Below are 20,404 nucleotides of genomic sequence, written 5' to 3'. Positions count from 1 at the left end.
CAAACCACAGCAAGCCAATGCCTGCTTGCAGCTCACTGCCCTGCACACATCTAGTATCAGTATTTGTAGTGCTGGCAGAGTGCCGACGTTCCAGCCCACTTCAATTCCAACTTCTCCTACATTAGAAACTCCTCTTTTTTTTTTTCTCCTCTTCTAAAATCAGTCGACATTCCCACTGGGACACGTCATCAGATAAGGGCATTTCAAATACCTTCAACTAAGTCAGCTTTGAACTCGACCCCCTACTCCCACGCAGGCAGCAACTTTTCTACTGAAGTCAAGTGACCCCACCGCTCCCTCTAGCCCCACATACTTTGCAGGCAGGCAGAGCAAATGCCACCCCAGTCATCCTGGCCTTACCCATGATGGTCACATCATACTCGATCTGGAAAAGTGCCTCCTGGCTGCACTGCCGCAGGATGTTGAGGGCGTCAGCGTGGGTCGCACTGTGCAGAGGGATCCCATCAACGCTCAGCAGCCTGTCCCCGATTTTCAAGGACCCTTCTCTACAGGAAACCACAGGCAAAAGTTACTTCTTTTTTTTTGCATTTATATATTTATGTGTGTGTGTGTGTGTGTGTGTGTGTATATGTGTCAGTTAATTTGATCCTTAGGAGATGAGCACTCCCTGGGACAATAGCTTGGGTTATTTATAGTGCCAAGCCCACCATGTTAAATTAGCAGCATGAGAACACACAGGCTGCTTCTTGCTTTCTGACATAGCATCAGCTCTTCATCTGCACAGGGTTAATTAAGTGGCTGCCTGCGGAAGAGGAGCCTCTGGTGTTTCCATACATAGGTCACACTCAGCACCAGATCCATTCTCCCCCATACACCAAGGGTCCCACTCCATCTCTGCAGGACCAGCATAAGCAGCCTTGGGGAGACCCCAGCAAGGAGGACAAGAAGGATATTTGTCCAAAAGGGCAGTGAAAGCTGCTGGCCTGTCCTGTGGCAGCAAATACTGGAGGTACAGTACCTGTCTGCTGGGCCACCCGGCCTCACGTAGGTGAGCACAAGCGGTCTGGACTTGTGCCAGTCTTCATGGGCTCCTCCTGTAAGCAAACCAGGAAAGCTGTAAGTCATTGGAGGTTTGAGACTCTGAATGAAAGTGCTGAGAAAGTAGAGACATTTATCATGTAACAGCTGACACAGCTCGAAAGCAAAGAGTGCCCTAGATTAGGCAGCCAGCAGGCCTTAAACGGCTTCACAGACTGCTCTCTGGGGCACGCTTTTGCTTCTTGTCTGTGGTATGACATTCACCTTCTTTTTTTTCCTCTACTTGCTTCCAAAATCACTTCTGCCAGTATTTGTACCCCATTCATTTCCCAGCAATGAAGCCACTAACCTCTGAGCACAAAGCCAAAGCTGTTGCCTTCCTTGTAGAGGGACACCTCAATGGTCTTGGGAATAATGCCAGCACTGCTTTCTGGCACTAAAGGAAGAGAGAACAACTTGGTTAGCCTCAGACAAACCTTTTCCATGCCACTCTGCAAGATAATAACAAAACTCAGCCAAACATCACTAAAATGAAAGTCTATCCCCTATCTCCGTATTGTATCTTCCCTGTTTAAAGGCACAAAAACCAATCTAGACACACAAACCTTTCCTAGAGCCAACTACTGTGGTCAGGAATGATGTGACCAGCTCAGCATTGTGTGTTTCCTCTCAAATTTGTCTTGGCTAATACTCTGACATTCAAGTAAAACCCTCCCGTTTATCAACGAGCTTTAATGTGTTCAGCATTACTCAAAGCCCAGAACCTTCTGCCATGGATGGAAACTTACTTTAAAAAAAAAGCCAGAAGCGGCGTAAGGAGTCGAGCCACTGGTTGACCTTAAAGAAAATGAAAATCCCAAATCCTCAGCGCAAAAGGTTGAGGGGTTTTATCCCCTTCCCTCCTACATTTTGACTTTAGAAAAAGATTAAGTGAATCCTTTAAACTGATCCCAGGGGCAATTCGGTAATTTTATATTAAATACACAGTACTATTTAATGTACAAAAGTAAAGAGAAAAAGAAAGAAAACTGTTTCTGCCTCTTGCCATCTGCGGCTGTTTAATGATTTATTGAAGTACTGCTGTGAATATGAGACAATTTTCCAATCTTCTCCACTCAGAATGGTGTGTGGCATTTTAGTCTCGTCCACTCCAAAAAGATCAATTTGCAGTCCTCAAACCAGCTGCAACAAATGGCCACAGGGTTGACCAGGAAAGCAGGAGGCAGCCAGGCACATCCATGCCAGCCCTTCCCCTGGCTCAGGAGGAGTTTTAGAAGCCAGTCTCCCCTCTGTGCTCAGTGATTGAGTTGGTCCTCACTGCCAAACACCCCAAGGGCTTGGGACCTGCCCCAGTTAGGGTTAAACTCACCCCAAAGACACACAGCTGAGATATGGTGCCCATGTGCAGGCAGGCAGCCCTAGGGACCACGCTATAGCAAGGCCAAATATACTCCCAGACCAGAGCCCTGCACAGGTGCTCTGCTCCTGCACTGAGTGCTGACAGGGATGCAGCCTCAATATACTTCAAAAGGGAAAAGCTTGGGGCACAGGAAGGCTCCCATACTAAGAGAAGGGCATAAAGCATCCACAAATGAGTTAGGAGACGGTCCAATTTCTGTCCTAAGCATCCAAGCATGAAGTTCTGCAGCAGTCTTTCATAAGAGCAGTGGGAGCAGAGAAGCCTCAGCTAGAACTGATGGAGGGCTTGGTTTATTCATGAAAGAGATGATATGACACAGTGGCCTGAAAACTAGACTTAGACTTGGTCTCTTCCAAAGCAAGAAATTATAAAGTGGGGAGAAAAAATGGAAACCCACACACACAAACTATTGAATTGCACTACATTTCTACTTTTTGCCTGGGAAGAAAGAAGAGAGTGCTAACAGCAACAGCAAACCCTCACCACAGATAAAAGCACGCGAGCAACTAACAGTGAACTGGAGCAAGGAAACAGCAGACCATGCCCCGTATCTTGCAGTGTCTCTTTGTTTGGATTAGTCATAAACAGCATCAATAATCCCATCTGAGAAAAGTCGCTATTTCAGTGTGTTCTTCCTGCTCAATCAGAACGGAGACATTTTGCCTCGCTGCTATTGATTGAGCTATGCGGTATTGGCACTGCTCCTCAGCTGGAAGGACAGCTTATCAGATTCCTAATAGCCAGGCTCACAGCTAAGCAGAAAGGTTAAGAGTCGTCATCTCTAGCGAGCGTGAGATCATGGAAAACTTGAACCGTGGGGTTTGGGTGTTGGGATTGTTGGTTGTCATTTATGTATGCTGTATTTTTTAGGTAAATGCAGAAACTGCAGCAGAGCTGTAAGCTGTCAGATATCAGGGGTAGAACCCTTAGATTTCATTAGTTTTGTTTTTCCCTTGCTGGTTTTTTTTTGCTGCTTCTGCCCAGTCATTCTCTGTTTGACCCTCTGAATAACAGTAATAACCAGGGAGATCACTTTCACAAAGGGAAGATTGTGATGAGAAGGTGAATTGAGGCATTTGTTTGTTTTAATCAGAACAAACAAATCAGTGCAAAAGCACACAGTGTCCCACAAGCCCTTTTTATGTCACCCAGGCTTGCCAGCCTCTGCCCAAGGCCCCTTAGCCAGAAGGCAGATTGCTTCAGCTTCCATCTGAAAACACCAAACATTTCAAAGCATCTTGAGCAATAACAACACTTTCTGTCATTCAGAAAAGAGTACCTGGCAATATATCCTTAGAATCAAATAAAACCCCCTGTAACCACACTTCAGAAGGGGAAAAAAAAAAGAAAAAAAGACAAAAAGACTGAAGCAGCATCAGGAGGCAGATTGGCCTGTTGCTACCAAGTCACTCTGAGGCAAGACAGATCTAATCAGCCATCTCTCGCCGGTGTGCATGATCAGGCACCTGCTGTGCTGGAAAAAGCACTCTGCTCCAACCCCACAGAGCACGACCGCATCCAGCGAGCTCATGAAGGCAGAACAGCACCACACCCCCAGGTCCTGCTTTGGCCATGGTGACCCAAGCACAAGCAAACCCATCTGCACCCCAGGTCAAAGTAGTGGCTAATGAAAGAGAGCAGGGCTGTCATAGTACCCACCGGCTGGGGGAAGTTCATACTCGACTTCCAGCACTACCCTTTCACCCACGTTTTTCAGCAGGCTTATGATCTCATCGTGCCGCAGCTTGGTCAGGTTGATGCCATTCACCGACTTGATGTAATCCCCAACGTTCAGCTGGTCACTTCTGTGAACAAGGAGGGAGAAAGCAGGGGTAGCACAAAGCTTCCACCATAACCAGGTTGGCACTGCCTGGCAACCTTTGATAACCATGAGATTTTGTGAACAAGGCACCAGGCTGGGCTGATCTTAGCTGTGTGACTGCACATGCCTGTGCTCGGAGAGGAACGCTAAAATTGAAGCCATCTATCTTTCCTAGTGGCAAATGCTCAGATCAGTACATACAGTAACAATTGCCACATGCACTTTCACAACTTTTCTCTTTTTGTTGCTCAATTCCCATTCACGTAGAGCAATCACTCAAAGAGAAGCGTACCAGGAGCTGTCTGAAATAAAATTCAACAGAAGAAAAGAAAACATCTTGCTTTTCGCCTGTTTTCTACAAAGCTGTTCAATTACTCCCTCCCTTTCTCTGCTTCTTGGAGCCTTTCTTCTCTCATTCTTTTCCTGAGCCAGTAACGTTACCTACACACTCAGTATTCAGAACAGATACAATATTAAACCACTTAGCTTGATCAAGATGTATTGTACCATGCAGCTCTCCTGACAAGGCTGCCTAATTTCACAGAATCCCAAATATCCCTACACAAAAATTCAGAGCGTAATTGCACAGAACATGGGAAACAGCTCAAAATAGAAGGCATTTGACTTACTGAAGCAACAACTTTGTATCAAGGCACTTGGGAGGAAAAAAAAAAGCAGCTTTATGATTTTAATTATAACTATATTTGCAGAACATGGAATTACTCTTCCCCAGCTCCCCTGTGTCCTCAGCGCCCTATTTCCATCTCTTACCTTGCTGCCAATCCTCCTGGCCTCAGGTTGGAGACCCTTGGCTTCCCATCTTTGTCCGTGCCACCTGAGATGGTCAACCCGAGGGTGCTTCCTTCCTTCTTGATCAGCTCCACGATGGTGACCCCTCTGAACTCCTCTGAAACACAAGAAATAAAGGCAAACCTCTCAGTGGAAGGCATATTCCTCCCAGTCCCAAGGACATCCTTATCCTACAGGTGGTGGAAGAGTGAGCTGCAAAAGTGATGTTGTGATGCAGAGGTGCGTGCTGGTAGACCCACATGAAAAGCATGGCATGCAGGTCCAGAGGCAAGAGCAAGCTGGGCAAGGCAGGGTAGTGAGGGCCTGTGAGAGGATGAATTTGTTGTGTTTCCAGAGTGGTGGTGTCTAAGCCCACGGAGATTACCTCCAGAACTATGTTTTATATAGACCAGGGTGGGTGTTTGGAGGGCTGCATGGCAGGCTCACATTCAGCAGGTGGAAGGATGTTGTGGACCTGCAGCAGCTGCCTGCATGAACAGAATAGGGGAAAACTTAAATATGGTGATTTTAAAAACACCCTGAGATGTCAATGCAGTAATGAGGTACGGAACATAGTGTGGAGAGGTGGGATCTTGTCAGCAGGAAGGAAAGGAAGAGAAGGCATGAACTCATTCATCCACAGCAGTTTCCCCACTCATCTGCATCTGGTCTAAGTAAGATATCTTCCATAATAACCAGTTGAAGCTATGAGACACATTTAAAACGTAACTGGTTCAACACAAGCAAGCACCAGTGCATTTGGCAGGGTCATGTTTAGGGATGCACATCCCACACCTGCTGCAGCAGTACTGCTCCTCCATTTTGCCTTCCTGCAGTCCAACAAAACACTCTTGTTCATCCAGTACCGATGAGCCAAGCCTGACCTGATGCCAACTTTATCTCATTACAGCTCGTCTACAGGCTTTACAGTAACAGTATATCTAAATTATTTCAGCTTCAAGACTTGACGTGGAGGAGGTAGATGAGTTTGTTGGGAGCCAGCGCTGGCCCAAGGAGAGACAGCTGACCTGAAGATGAGATGCTTCGCTTGCAGAAGGAATGCTTGAAATATCTTTCATGCTATGATTTCCAAAGCGAGTCAGGCTGTCTTAAATGACACACTGACATAACACGCCTGTGGTCATGAGGGGGGGGCTTCCCTTCTCTGTTTCTCTTTCACTGGGAGATGTCATCATGACTCTAGCAATTGCACCTCACTACATCCTTCCATGCTCTACCTGCTTGGTGAAGCACTTCCAAGAATAACCCATGCATTAACACAAGTGGAAGACATCTTTGCAATCTGGCAACAGTATGGAAGGCATTCAGGCACTGCTGGGTCCCTATTTAACATGACAACGGTAGCTTGTTGAGAAATATCAGGTCCATAATGCTCCTGCTCTTTAATCTCAAACGGTTTTGGTCCCTTGCCATCTCAGTAACTCATTCCTGAATACAGCCATGTAGGAACTCAGGGGCTGCCAGAAACTTTGTGGGGTTTCCCGGCCATGCTGGAAGGAATGCCATCAGGCACTATCCTGCAAATTTCCTCTTGGCTATAGACACAACGGATGTGCACATATGGTGCCCAAAGGAAAGATCATTAGCTCTTCAGTGGGGTTTAATTTTGATCCTTGATAAGTGTTTAAAAATGAGAACTCCCAGAGCACAATTACCCACTGTTGTAGGTTTGAGGAGGCATTACTGCTCTGAAAAAAGGCAAGTTCCTCAGATCAGTCTATCAAGATAAGCAATACGGCACACATTGGTCAGTGCCTTTATAAACCCACTGCTGCTATCAGAGGCTCACACAGACATGGAAGTGAGCTGGTTAAGCAGGACTTAGTCCTTCGAACCCTGGCCTTTAAGCATCTGATGAAAACAGTCTTGGATTTCTCCTATTAGCATGGGTGCATGGATTTTGCTGTTCAAACAATTAAAGGGTTCTGTTCCCTCCCCAGGCTCTACGACAAAAAAAGACAAATCTGTGATCAGGTGTTCAGTGGTCAGAAGATAAAATCTAGCCTCGGGCTCCATTAGGAAGGTGATGAGTTGTCTAGAGCAGCCCTTTCAAACCTGCTGGCACACCACTGGCACAGCAAGCCCAGCACCCAGAGCAATGATGTGCTGGAACAGGAGCCAACCTCCTCCTTTACCTGGGATGCTTTGCCTCCTGGAGACCAGGGCTGAGTCCATCCCACCAGAGTCCTTGCTCCCCTTTGAGTAAGGGCCATCATCTGGAAGCAGAGCAAACAAAAAAGCCAAGATTAGTGCTCAAAGCAACAAACAACAGCAAAGCCAGATCACTGCAAAAAGTTTGTCTGTGTTAACACTGGAATTGGGATCATAACCCCATCACAGACTGTAGATGAGAAAAACCATTACCAGTCCTGGCTTCACACAGCATTGTATGGACTATCCCGCATTTTGGAGAGGGAGGGGAAGAAATGCAGTGGCATTGGTGCAATAGCATTATCTGATTTATTCCTCTGGGAGATAATCCATTAGGAGAGAAGAAAATTCCCTTGCTCCTGTAATTATGTGGCATAGCTGAGGACAGGGAGAGCTGTCACATTCATCTCACATGTTTTAAGCCTGTCATTATGCTTGTGAAGAAACTTAGGGATTTTGGAAATGGAATTATACATCAGGACACTAACAGGGCACTAAATCACTATACTTGGATGAAATTGCCTATTCTTATAGATGCCATTATTTCAAAGTCACATTTTCCTGCTGCTGTACAGCCTCTGTACAGTATAGAGAGCACCTTCTCTTAAGTGACTTTAAAAAAAAAAATAAGCAGAAGAAAGAGAAAATAGTGTTATGCACTTTAAAAGCACCGTGCAGCACAATTTAAATTTTAAATGTAAAGTATTTGAACATCTTTGTATTCTCTTATTGGAAGACACATTGCATGGAGGTTACTTGCAGCAAAGAGAGCATCCTTCTACGTGACTCATTGGCATACAGCTGAAGTGTCTGTTTCCTGGCATTTCCTAAAAAGCCAGAGCTTTGTCAATCCATCATTTCCAGTGACTGTGCGGTATCAAATAACAACCACTCTGAGTGACCGCATTCCTGGATTGCCCTTCCCAATCCTTCAGCAGCTGTAAAGGCAACTTCTAAGTTGCCCATGATGGCATAAATACAGGTTACTGAAAACCCCGTCCACATACTCCTGTCCACAGCCCTTCAATAACTCTTATTTAAGTTTCAGAAGAGTTTGGATCTCACTGCGTATAAAGGGAACAAAGAACCTGAACAGAAAACGCAGCCTCATTCAAGACAGTGGTCTGCACACCACATAATTAAAACTGACATTAGGTTGCTGGCAGCCCACTTTCTCCACAAACAGAAAAATGCTGTTTTAAATTGAATCATGTGGGTTACATTTAAATGCAAAGAGTTGGGTTCTACTCACAGGCTTCAAGACTTTATGAAAGAAAAATGAAACAAGTTTCCACCTGAAGTAATTTCCAAAAAGGCAAACTACATTAATGTACTTGTTAGTTTTCATTCTTGATGCTCCAGCTATAGTAACTTCACAAGTAGAACAAAACTCAGTGAAATGGTTTAGTCAACCCAAATCTACATTATCGAGCATTAAAAGTTTCAGCTGAAAAATATGCATCCTTCACTTTTTCAACCCATTTTGCAGTCAACAGAGGTATCCCTGCATAGGTGTTCAGATCTTGGACTCTTCTTCTGCATCAGCTTTTCCATCACCATTAAACCAAAGATTTCTAATAAAGAAAGAATTAGCACTTGGCAGCACACCATCACCAAGCCATGCCAAGTCTCTGCTGCCAAAGCACACTGAACCTTGGTACCCAAGCAGCCAGGACTGCTGTGAAACAGCGGAATAAAGCTCTGCTTTCCGAAAGGAGGAAAAATCAAGCGTTGTGACCACAGAGATCTTATGGCATTACTCAATGACAGACAAACCAACAGCTATGGCTACTACAGCAAGTACCAAGTCAAGTCATTGATTTCAGGTTGGTGCTGGCACAGCCTGGCATCAACTTGCAAGCAGAAGGCTTGAAAATTCAAATTGCATTTTTAATGGCAGTGGTCTCTTGGGTGATGTGGAAGTCAGAGACAAGGTTAATCCAGGCTTAAAGACTATGGAAAAGTTTAATGTAGTTGGGATAGTTAAGTTCCAGCACCTAATTTTTTTGAAAACAAAGCAAAGCCACTTGCCATCTCTCCTTCAGCAGAGGTGAAATTCCACAACTTTCATTCTCTATCCATGCTGTCCACATCCATCTTCACTTCTCTCTCCAGTGAGTTTTCCCTATATCCAGCCTTACTCTACCTCTTCCATCCTATCCCTTGCACAACTGCAGGCAAAAGACAAGGACACTTTGGGAGCATAAAATTGCATTTCCAAGAGGAGCACCAGTACAGTGCCTGTCCAACAGCTCCCAGCTCACATCACTCATCCCAGCAACCATAACCTCCTTTCATTGCTTTCTCAAATGGAGGAGCGTGTCGGAGGAGGAACCTCAAAATGGCAGCCCAGGATATCAGTGCAAGACTTCTTTTTCAGCACTGGAAGGTGACCCTGCAGATGTGCTTGCAAAATTCCCTGGGATGTACTGCAGGGAGCCCCAGTGCCCCCAGGCATCAGCCTGCCTTTGATCACACAGGACACTAAGGATGACAAGGACCACCCCAGCATGCAGCTACTTTCCATTCAAGAGCATCACTGCCAACTCTACCCAGGTAATGTGCTTGAGGCAATGCTCTGCTGCAAGTGGGAACTCTGAGCTTCCAGGGAGCCACGAAAGATGATTTGAAGCCAACTTCATAATCTGCTGGCAGAGCAAAGCAGCCAACCATCTGCTTCCCGTCAACACACCACCCTGGACCAAACAGCCACCAGCACTCTCCTGAGCTCTGTTCCCCCACTGCAACCCTAATCACTATTAATATGAAATCCCATTTCATATTTCCCCACCCCCACCCCAACAGCTGTTTCTGGACATGCCCTGGCTGCCATTTCAGGTTGATGATGAGTTACCAGCTGCCCCCAGCAGCCAACACCCATAGCCTGATCTGCAGCCACTGTGCGCAATTAGTACTAAGCCCCTCACACACCGCTGCAGCCAAATCAACAGCAAATAATTAGCACCAGGGCTCCCCTTCTTCTGTTTCTTCTCCCTTGAAAACATGGTTGATTATGCTAAAAATGTTTTTTTTCTTTTTTTTCCAACTCATTATCTAGCTAAAATGTTTGAACAGGAAGGGAAGCTGCCACACGGCGCATGCTGAAGTGTGAATTGGCGTTTGCTTGCATTTAGCATCCCTGCCGTGTGGCTCTTTGTTCATTTTCAGCCTGTTTCCTGCTCTGCCACTCAAGCTGGTATTAATGGAGACGCTTCAGAGGGGAGGTAGGAGGTTATTTTGCTTTTTAAAATAAGAAATCCAGCTCTTTTTGCTCTCTCTCAGACCTTTCTCCTGCCTGCCACAGCCACAAAGCCAGGGGAAGGCTGGTAGCCTGGTGCTCAGTCAGCCCAAAAGGAGTGCCAGCCCAAGTGCTGAAAATTCATGAATCCCTTCACTCCCTCAATTCGGAAAGTAACTTTTCTCTTAAACCTATGTAGTTCCTTTTGTGAGCTACCCATGCTGGAGCCATTAGAGGGATATTTTTCAAGCTTTTCCTCTCATACACAGCAGCCCCATATTTCTCTAAAGCAAATATTCTGTGATTAGTGATTGTCAAGCGGCAGCGTTATTGCCAGCTCCAGATCTTTCAGAAAAGCTCACATCAGACTCTCAATAACACTGAGTGTGCAATGCTTTCTGTACGGTTGTCCCATGGGAATTTGTGTCAATACAAAAAAGCTACTATAAGTTCATTGAAAACGTTTTTTGCCCTTTCAGTGCCATACTACCAGCAGGGAGAGCAGTGTTCCTTGTTCTTGTCCACACACATCCAGCTGTGAGCTCTTCCTCCCTGCAGGAAGTGTTGCAGAGTAGAAGCGTACATCACAGATGCTGACAAAGAGTTGATTACTAGAAAAGACAAGAGCTTGATTTCCCCATTTCCCATGGCTGCCTCTGGTGAGGATTCTCTTAGGTCTCTCAGAAAGTTTGAACTCACTTCCCCACTCATGCCTTCTGCATCTCCCCTCTAACCAAGATACTTATTAGAACACTGATCATCCAGCAGCCAGATGGCTGATTTGCAGGAGCCAACTACAAAATTACTTGTATCAATCCTAACTCATAGGAAATGCACAGTTTCCCTGTAAGAGGAATTCCTGATCTTCCAAAGTGCTTTGACCTGTCATAGGACAAGCAGTAATGGCTTTATGTACTGGGGGGATGGGGTTCAGGATGGATATTAGGAAAAATATCTTCTCAGAAAGAGTGACAATGCACTGGCACTGCTGCACAGGGAGCACTAGCCAAGGCTGACTTGCTGCCTTTCTGAGATGCTCCTCCAACCCTGTCTTGTGTGGTTTGGAGTCAGTGATTTGCCCAGTTTGGGATGGGCAAATTCCCAATAGCATCCATCAGCCAAACTGCTCTCAAAAACAACATGACTTTTCACAGTTACATCCCCCATGAGATATGAGAACAGGCATCAGGAACCTCTGGCATCAGTTAGATCTGAAGCCAACCTCTGCAACAAAAGAAAGAGCTTCCTCAGAAAGAGCACTGATTTAAGAGTTCATTATCCCTGCCTGCAGGAGGGAAAGAAAGGTGTTTTTTTCATTTAGAGATGTTATTAGTCTATGTTATTAACAGAGATCACCTCTTAATGAAAATCGTCATTGGCTAAATAAGATTCTGTGACAATTAAGCTTGCTGTCTGCAAGCATTCAGGTTCCTGGATTGTCTTAAGACAGTTCCTGCAGAGAAAGTGCATTAATCTTGTGGGAAGACCACGAAGTAAAGCCTCCCATTTGTTTAATAGGAAAAAGAAGAAAAGACAGTTGGAAGCAGTTATTTAGCCATACGGTAATTGCATTGCCTATTTCAAGAAATGAATTCTAAAACAGCATTAAGAACCAAAAACTGTTCATGCTAATGCAAAACAGTATTTTATTTTTTTTGCTAGCATAAAAGCTCTAGGTTGGAATCAGGAATCCAAATGGCCAAAACTAAGTGTTATATGGCACATTTTGAGGAGAGTTACTTCTGTAAGTCAGAGGAGAAATCTGTCTACAATCAAATAAGGAGCAGAGTGTGGGTCAGGATGACCTCAACTGCAGCCACCAGGCATGGTCTCCATGGCATGGGATCTATAAAGTTTCCTGAGTGCCTGAACATTACAAACACGTACTTGAAAATTAGATGATGACCATCTACCTGCACCCTGCAGGCAATTAATTACCTTTAAAAAGACCTGTCTCTGATAGGTTTGGAAGACTTTGTAAGTTACCATAGCTGGAGGATGGAGGAAGACACCTATCATGAACTCCCATTCTGAATTTCACAGTGAGATTTCACTCCTAAAGCGCTACACCCCGGACAGGGGCTGAACCATTAATGCTGGAGACAGCAACAAAATGCAGGTCACCTCTCCCAGCCTGGCACTCCACATGGCATCGCACGCACTTCAGTATCATTCCCTGTCTGAGAACACATTGCTCCAACTTTGCATCAGAATCAGCAAAGTTAAAGAAAACAGACAGATCCCAAAGAAATGGTTAAAAAAATAAATCTGTTGGCAATCTCCAGGCTGCATTTCCTAGAGTACTGCAAAAACGGAGCCTGAGTTCATGATTCTGCCCTACAGAAAACCACTCCAAGTGTACAGCAACAGATACACTAAATCTGCACTGGCAGGGCAAGGCAAGCCATGCTTCCATAAAGTGCTTAAAAACACAGGAAAAGAAGTCACTTTTGCTTTGGGATTCTGCAGCATAAATTCATTTTTGTGACAGTGACCATTTCGCTGACTGCTTCCAAAAATCAATGAATGAATAAAGCCTATCTTTTAAAAGACCCTGAACTTTCAGGTTAGATATCTGGCAAATATTCTTCTCACAGAGCGGTGCTGCATTGGCACAGTCTGTCCTGGGAGCGGTGGAGTCGCCATCCCTGGAGGTGTTCAAGAACTGTGGAGATGTGGCACTGAGGGATGCGGTTATAGGCATGGTGGGGGTGGGCTGACTGCTAAACTGGAGGATCTTAGTGGTCTTATCCAACCTTAACGATTCTATGATTCTTCTTTATTCTCCAGGATTTGAGTATACCAGGTAAAAAACACAGTGCCTGTCCCAGAACTCACCCCCACCTCAGTCAGCAATGTAACTCCCAGACCACAGCTACCAGATCCAGCAGGAGGCTTGGAATGTTTTTCCTCTTCTCTATTATCCAGAAAGATTCCCCTTATCAGTGAGCTCAGGCTGAAATAGACAGTTATTTTGGGAGCTGCCCCTCCCTGATTTCATAAATCTACATACCAATACGCGTGGCACAAATGGCAGAGGCTGCCTGTTGCTATGAATGGCCTTGTAATTCTCCCTTTGCTGGCAATAAGCATCCTTACAGCACACATTCACGAGTTACGCAGAAGACAAATGAGGGCCTGGGGAAATGTTTTTTCTTTGACTTTCCTTATCACATATTTTCTGAAAGCACAGCCAAAGAGGATGGCTGTGCCGCAGACCAGATCCAGCAAGCGCAGTTACAAAGGCCTCACCTTGAAGATGACTTTTTTTTCTCCCATTTTCCCACCTATTTCTGGTACCTGTCCCTAAAGTGTCATAAAATGCCACCAATACCTGTGCCAGCTCCACTGCAACCTGCTTCACTCCTTTCCCTGGGGTAGGATGATGCCAATAAGCAGAGGCTGCTGTGGCATCTTCTCCACCCACCTGTGCCATTCCCATCCAAGCTGGGGAAAACTTGTCTGGCAATCAAGGTTATTTCAGGAGGAAGTTGAACATCTGAATTCACCATCCCCACTACACACAGCATGGATTTCATCTTCCCACACCCTCAGCATCCCCCTTCTTAAAGCCTGTGTTCATTTATCTACTCACTCTTCTAAGGCACATATAATCTCACAACCACCTGCTGCTTTATTCACAGGAAACAGATTTATAAAAGATACAATAGCCCATTGTTCAACAAGAAACTCCATGCTTTGTTCCTCCATTTTATTCTTTTTCTTTTAAATAAGAAACCAGAATTACTTTTAAAGGAACAATTTGTTTCAAGCAACTGTTTTCAACCAGAAATTATGTATGTAATCATGTACTTCTCAGAAGCCTTTGTGAGACCAAGGCATGGGCAGAAGATGCCTCTGTTACTGGGCCGTTTGGCTACCAGGGGTAACAGGGTGTCTTTTCTTCTCCCTTGCAAACCCTTGACATGACACTGATGTAGGAATGATAGAATGGTTTGGGTTGGAAAACCACCTAGTTCCAATCTTGCTGCTACAGGCAAGGCCACCTCCCACTAGACTAGGTTGCCCACTGCCCCATTCAGCCTGGGAAGACTCCTGCTTCTCAGAGAAAATAAGGATGGAATTAAAACATTTAGTAAATCAGTAGAAGATATAATTAGTGTATGTGTGTGCACACAAAGCCCTTTTTCAGTTGGCTTTGCAGTGAAGCCAGGCTTCAGAGAGATTTAACTCATATCAGCTTTCACAGGATATTAAAAACTGCCCAAGGACTGATCCAAATCCAATCTGATAAGAGTGAATGCTGGACCTGCCTTGCAATACTGAGATGCAGTGCTCCTCACTCTCTTTAAATACACAGCATTCCATTAAAGAAAAAGCCAAAACAAAAAAACCCACAATGTAAAAAGACAATAAGTGAAATGATCCAATTTCATGCACCCAACTTGTCATTACCATCCTGCTGTTATACGTCAGAGACATTGTGACAGTGCATCATATGCCTCCCATTCTTGCCTTGGAAGTCCTCACAGAGTAACTTTATCTAACCAGCACACCTCCAGGAGCATGCAGTGATGGACCTGGAAGCAGTTGTTCATTTCCACTCAAGCTGTACAGAGAAAGGGAGGAAAAGACATCTTCAAAAAGTGACTTTCTGCTTGTTTTTCTATGAAAACTAACGTCTCACACTGTTTGTCCATCCATTCACCTACTGCCCTTTTGTGTCTCTGGACCCCAGTGGCCAATATTCTTCAGCGTGGGGAGGGAGAGCAGCTAGAAAGAGGATTTTAGTTCTGTAACCTTTCTCAAAACTACTTGGAGTAGAAAAGACCCAAAGTCACGTTCCTGGGAAAGCAAAGAGGATCGCTGTGCAAACAGCTTTAGCCTCACCACCCACTTCCTTTAGCATGGTAGCAAAAAGAATAAGGGGTGTCAGATGCAAAACTTGAAAAACAGGGTTTATTTAGTCCTCTGCTCATGGAGGGGATTATATTGTCTTCAGCAATTTTGCTTTTCTTCTTCTGATTTAAAAATATCAAGGACAGCTCTTTCCCTTTTCCAACAAGGTTATGCCTTATGTATTACATCAGCTTTTCGAACACTCCTTGAAGGACAGACAGGTTGGATCTTCAGCACAAATAGCATTTCCCATGCAACACCAAAACATCTCCTCGATGTATCTCTTCCAAAACACCCCTCAAAAAGCCCACACCCAAAAGGTCCTTTTCACTCAGTGAACCCTTTCCTCTTGTCTTTCCTCACACACTCTGCTGGCAATCTGAATTTCTAGTGTTAAAGAATAAAAATAGAGAAAAGGATGGAGGAACTTTCCTTCCTGTAGCTCCTTTCACCCCCCCCCCCCCCCAGGCATTCTCATAGACAGCTTCATCAGTTTGTGTTTATGAGGGAGATGGTGGCAGACAGACTGCACACTTCCTCACCTCCTTGCAGGCCACAGCTGCACGTGCACACATACAATATATGCAGTAATTTTGTTCATAAGGGACAAGAACAGTGCAGAAACCAACTCAATGAGATTATTATTTCTCAACGGCTCTAGTGCTTGAAATGATATTATAAAAGATACATTTTCCAGTCAATTTTGCAATTTCTTTTGTTAAGCAGTGCAGACTGTACTGAGAAGAGTCCAGCAATGAGCTAGGAAGATGAAATATTGCTGATATACAGATTGTGTTATCTAAAGAAACTACCTTTCAAAAGTAAAAATCAAAGATGAATCAGATACATTTGCAGACTGATCTCTCATGAAAATTATCCAAGAGAGCCATTGTAATATGGTGAGAAACAGCCAATAATGTCTAAAGCCATTCCCAAGGAAGAATGTCTCCTGGATACAACAGGATTTATTAATCTAGGCAGCAGTAAATCCTAGCTGACAAGGGAACACAATTCTTCCTATTAACCCCAACCATGCTTCCAAACTTCTCTTAAATATGGAGCTGGATAAGAACCTGCTGAATGCAGCCAGCTGAATCCAAACCTTGGGGACTTCCTTTCTTTCAAGCAACAAATGCCATCCAAAGTAACTGTGGAATGAAATCAAATTAAAAAGACAGCTCTAATGTGGCTTTTTAAGCAGATGAAATGAAATGCTGTCAGTTTATTAGACCATAGCACTCAAATAATTGGTGCCACTTAAACCTAGTGGCCACTATTACCTGCTTGTTTAAAAGTCTGAGTTAGTCCAAAAGCCATTGTTTTAATGACAAAACATCACAGCTAGGCTTGTCCGTAGTACTTGCAGGTAGGCTTTTACTTTCAATACCTCAAGGGTTAAAGCCAAAAAAAAATTAGACACGTCCATAGTACAGAATGCTTTGCTTTGTTTCTGAGCAACAAAAAGGAACAAAACCAACCAACCCCAACACCTGGTTAGCCCTTTAGAAACTGAGATCATTTCTGCACTGATTATGGCAATAAATTCTTTGACCTATTTTGCTTTTACAAACTCCAGTTTGGTCCCTATGGCCTTTGCATTAAAAGTGGTACCTGCTGGCTTCCATCCTCTAAGGATGCATCAGAAGCTCAAGGCAGTGCTGCACTGAAGGGGAGAAGGCAATCTGATTTATACAATCATGGAATCATTAAGGTTGGAAAGACCTCTAAAATCATCAAGTCCAACTGTTCACCTACCACCCATATTGCCCACTATCAATGTCCCTAAGTACTACATCTACCCTCTTCTTGAACACTTCCAGGGACAGTGACTCCACCCCCCTTCCTGGGCAGCCTGTGCCAGTCCCTTATCACTATTTCTGAGAAGAAATCCTATCCAACTTGAGCACATAAATCTTTAATGGAGAGACAGGAGAGCCAAAAACTGGGAAGGAAGCCTGCAGAGATTCAGCCTAGGTGTAGGAACGTGTGCCCTTCTCTTCTGCCCCAAGAGAAGAATTAACCTCCTGGACATTATGTCACGGTGTATCTTATCATGAGGAATGGGAATCTTTCTAAAAATCATTTGGTACCATTGACAGAAGAGTTGGAGCATGATTCACAGTAATTGGACTAAGCTCTTTGACCTGCATTATGCAGAGGGTGATAATGGACTGTGAATGGCTCATTTGGGTTCAAAACAACCTGGTCTCTGGGAGCAACAGCAGTTTGACAACAGCAGCTCCGGCATCGAGGAGACAACAGCAAGCAAAAAACCCATACAAATTACAAGAGAAGAAAACAATGCAAGAAAAAAAAAAATATAAGATGGAACCACAAAACCCAACCATGGGCAAATAAGGCATGAGATGCACTTCAGTGCAGTAACATCTAATAAAAGCATGAGCAAGGGATGTGGTCATGAGCTGAGAAAAAAGACACAAGCAAAAGCTAAAGGATGCCATCAACACTAGCATGGAAAAGTCACATAAACCAAGAGAAAAAGATATCAAAGCTGTCCATGACCTCTTGCTACTCCACTGATCTCAGAATCACAGCAAGGCCACAGCTCGTAAAGGAGCAATGAACAATCAGAGACTTCATAGCCTGGTGAATCAAGTAACCCTGGCTCACTGTAGCCTACAGCTGGGCACGCGCTCCTTCTTTCAAGCAGTGGTGGCCTCCATCTTAGAATTGTAGAATCATTTGAGTTGAAAGGGACTGTTAAAAGCCATCCAGTCCAACTCCCCTCCAATGAACAGGGACACCAACAGCTCCATCACCTTGGGTCAGTGCATCAAAATACCTCACAGCTGGGTTTGCCCTCTACACTGCAATAGGACAGTGCTCTCAGGTTGCAATGGTTGGGTTCTTCTTCCAAGAACACTGACTGCCACTTAGGGGAATATGCACAATGCAGTAGATTGAAAATCAGGTGCTTTATCCTGGATTTGCACTGCATTCCGATGCAAAGTGTTTAAAAACCAGTGGGAGTCAAGAAATAAGGAAGAAGTACCAGACTGCATTAACTGTTTTAAAAGAAAGATTTCCGGCACCCCATTTAGACTCATTTCCAGCTTATCCATGAAGCTCTGCTAAACCTTACTAAGACTTAATTCCCATAAATGTGATTCTCCCCTCCGTGTTTAGCTAAGTAGCAGTGCTTCAAAAAAAGTAAATACCAAGTCGTGGGAGTTGGATTATTCATTCATGTGGTAAAAGCTATTATATATGAATATATACAGATGTACCCACTTCAGAACTGATCTAAACATATGTAGATTTTAGACTCTGACACACAAACCATCCATTATGCAATGGCCCATGTACGTGTCTGGGCTGCTTTTATCCTCGGCTGTGTCAGGAGGATTCACAATGATAGATGCAAGAAGCTTATAGTTAAAAGACTAAAGAAAGTTTAAGCAAGAGGCTTGCTAAAAGTGAAAACAGAGAAGGAGAAAGAGAGAAATGAAAGAGCCAGGCAATACCAGATTTAGCAGGACAAGATGACGAAATAAGAACGCTTCAAAGCCCAAAGGTATCTGATATTGGAAATGGTGTGGTCTAACCCCATCAAACCAGCTGTTAAAAATTTACCTGAGATGCCCATTAAATCTTGCTTCTAGCAAGCCCTGCTCCCTTTCTGCCCCTCTTCCTGCTCCCCTTGCTCCCCAGAAATCATCACAGTATCACCACAGTGGAAGACTTCATCTGGAGCAGAAGACAGTTAAGACAATGCTCCAGCAGTTTCCAATGCTCCGTTTTGTGCAGCTACCTCCATGCAAGCAGAGTTCTGGTTTGCTGTTGCTTCACACTGTATAGGAAGCAGAAGTCTTTGGGAAAACACATTCTCAGCTACAACCAGCAAAGAAATCCCAAAAAGGAATGGGAAATCCCGGTGCAAATCAGAACATATTGCAACAAGCAGGGCTCTGCCATGCTCCAAAATGCTCACAGGGATTCCTACAGCTTACAGAGGGTACGAAGCACCAATGAGCTCAGGAAAAATTCAAGTGTAACTAAAAACCACACAGCACTGAGGATAGAGGAGACTCACGTCAGGAACACAGTCCATTAAGTGTAATTCTTTGCATTATGCTTCCCAAATACGCACTTAATTCTGATTCAACAAGGCACTTGTGCTAATAAAAATTAAAACCAGCAGGTTCTGTCGAGTGTGTAATGAATGTGTGGAAGAGCAGTGTGTGCAGGTATTTCTAAAGTTAACCAGGAATACAAAACCTGACTGCTTCCCAAAGCCCCAGGGAGTTGGAGGCATGCTGCATCAATCACCTCCCACCACTGGATGGGCACTGCACCATATCAGCACAGCTCCTCACTGCTCCTCCCCTACACTGGTGTAAAATGGGTGCAAGAAAGCAGAGAGAGGACACGGGGAGAAGCGAGAGAAAAGATCAGCTCCATGAACACTGGATACAGCAGATCCATTTAATGATTAAGCAGACACAATTGTTTGCTTATAAAATGCAGAGGCACATAAATCTGCAAGGAGCTAATTGCCTATTATATAGCTCATGGTCCTGCTTGAATTGGCTGCTGAATGATAAAGGGGTGTTTAGAAAGAGGGTCCAGAGCTCACCTGAGCATGGGACTGAGACACAGGGAGCTCTGGGTGACATGGGAAATGCATTACATTATACAAATAAACATCTAATGAGATACGTAAATTCTTCCTATGCCAAGAGGTTAATCCTACCGAAATGGCACTGCATTCCACAAAGAAATTATTCCCTATAAATCACTGGGGCAGGAGCAGGCCACATCCCTCAGAATTCAGGCTGCACCATCTGCTGTGGTCATTATGCTGTACGGATCTGCCATCGTGGTGATAGTGGAACCAGAAGGGATCTCCACTGGTAACAGAGGCATAGCAGAGTTATACCGCTGGGGCAGCTCCTCTGGAGCTACAGCATAACACTGTTCATGAAGCAGAGGTTTGACTCAGACATCCAACATGGTCACACATGTGTTTGCCCAAAGACAGAGAAGCAGGGCCACAAACTGCCTCGGTGATCTGGCTGAAAAAAGCAGCTGATGGAGTTGCACCATCAGGACAGCCCAGGTGGGCCCTGCTGGAGCTGGCTGC

The 20,404-nt window shown here is 44.5% G+C and overlaps 1 protein-coding gene across 7 annotated transcripts in view; it reads right to left on the bottom strand.

Moving 5' to 3' along the window:
• Positions 1–20,404, bottom strand: part of GRIP2 (glutamate receptor interacting protein 2) — a 218,783-nt gene that overhangs the window by 40,185 nt on the left and 158,194 nt on the right. For 6 of the 7 annotated variants that reach the window (XM_072347253.1, XM_072347250.1, XM_072347251.1 and 3 more), the window contains exons 2-7: positions 7,187–7,267; positions 5,013–5,148; positions 4,079–4,224; positions 1,349–1,435; positions 980–1,055; positions 361–506 (exon numbers count right to left, since the gene is read on the bottom strand). In XM_072347253.1, the coding sequence (XP_072203354.1) occupies positions 361–506; positions 980–1,055; positions 1,349–1,435; positions 4,079–4,224; positions 5,013–5,148; positions 7,187–7,267 (672 nt within the window). The remainder of the gene's footprint in view (positions 1–360; positions 507–979; positions 1,056–1,348; positions 1,436–4,078; positions 4,225–5,012; positions 5,149–7,186; positions 7,268–20,404) is intronic. The other variant, XM_072347255.1, reaches the window with a different exon arrangement.

Source organism: Excalfactoria chinensis, chromosome 12 (genome assembly GCF_039878825.1).
Source record: "Excalfactoria chinensis isolate bCotChi1 chromosome 12, bCotChi1.hap2, whole genome shotgun sequence".
NCBI classification, from domain to species: Eukaryota; Metazoa; Chordata; class Aves; order Galliformes; family Phasianidae; genus Excalfactoria; species Excalfactoria chinensis.
Note: the sequence above shows the minus strand (reverse complement) of the source record. Positions and strands in the feature narration are given on the sequence as shown.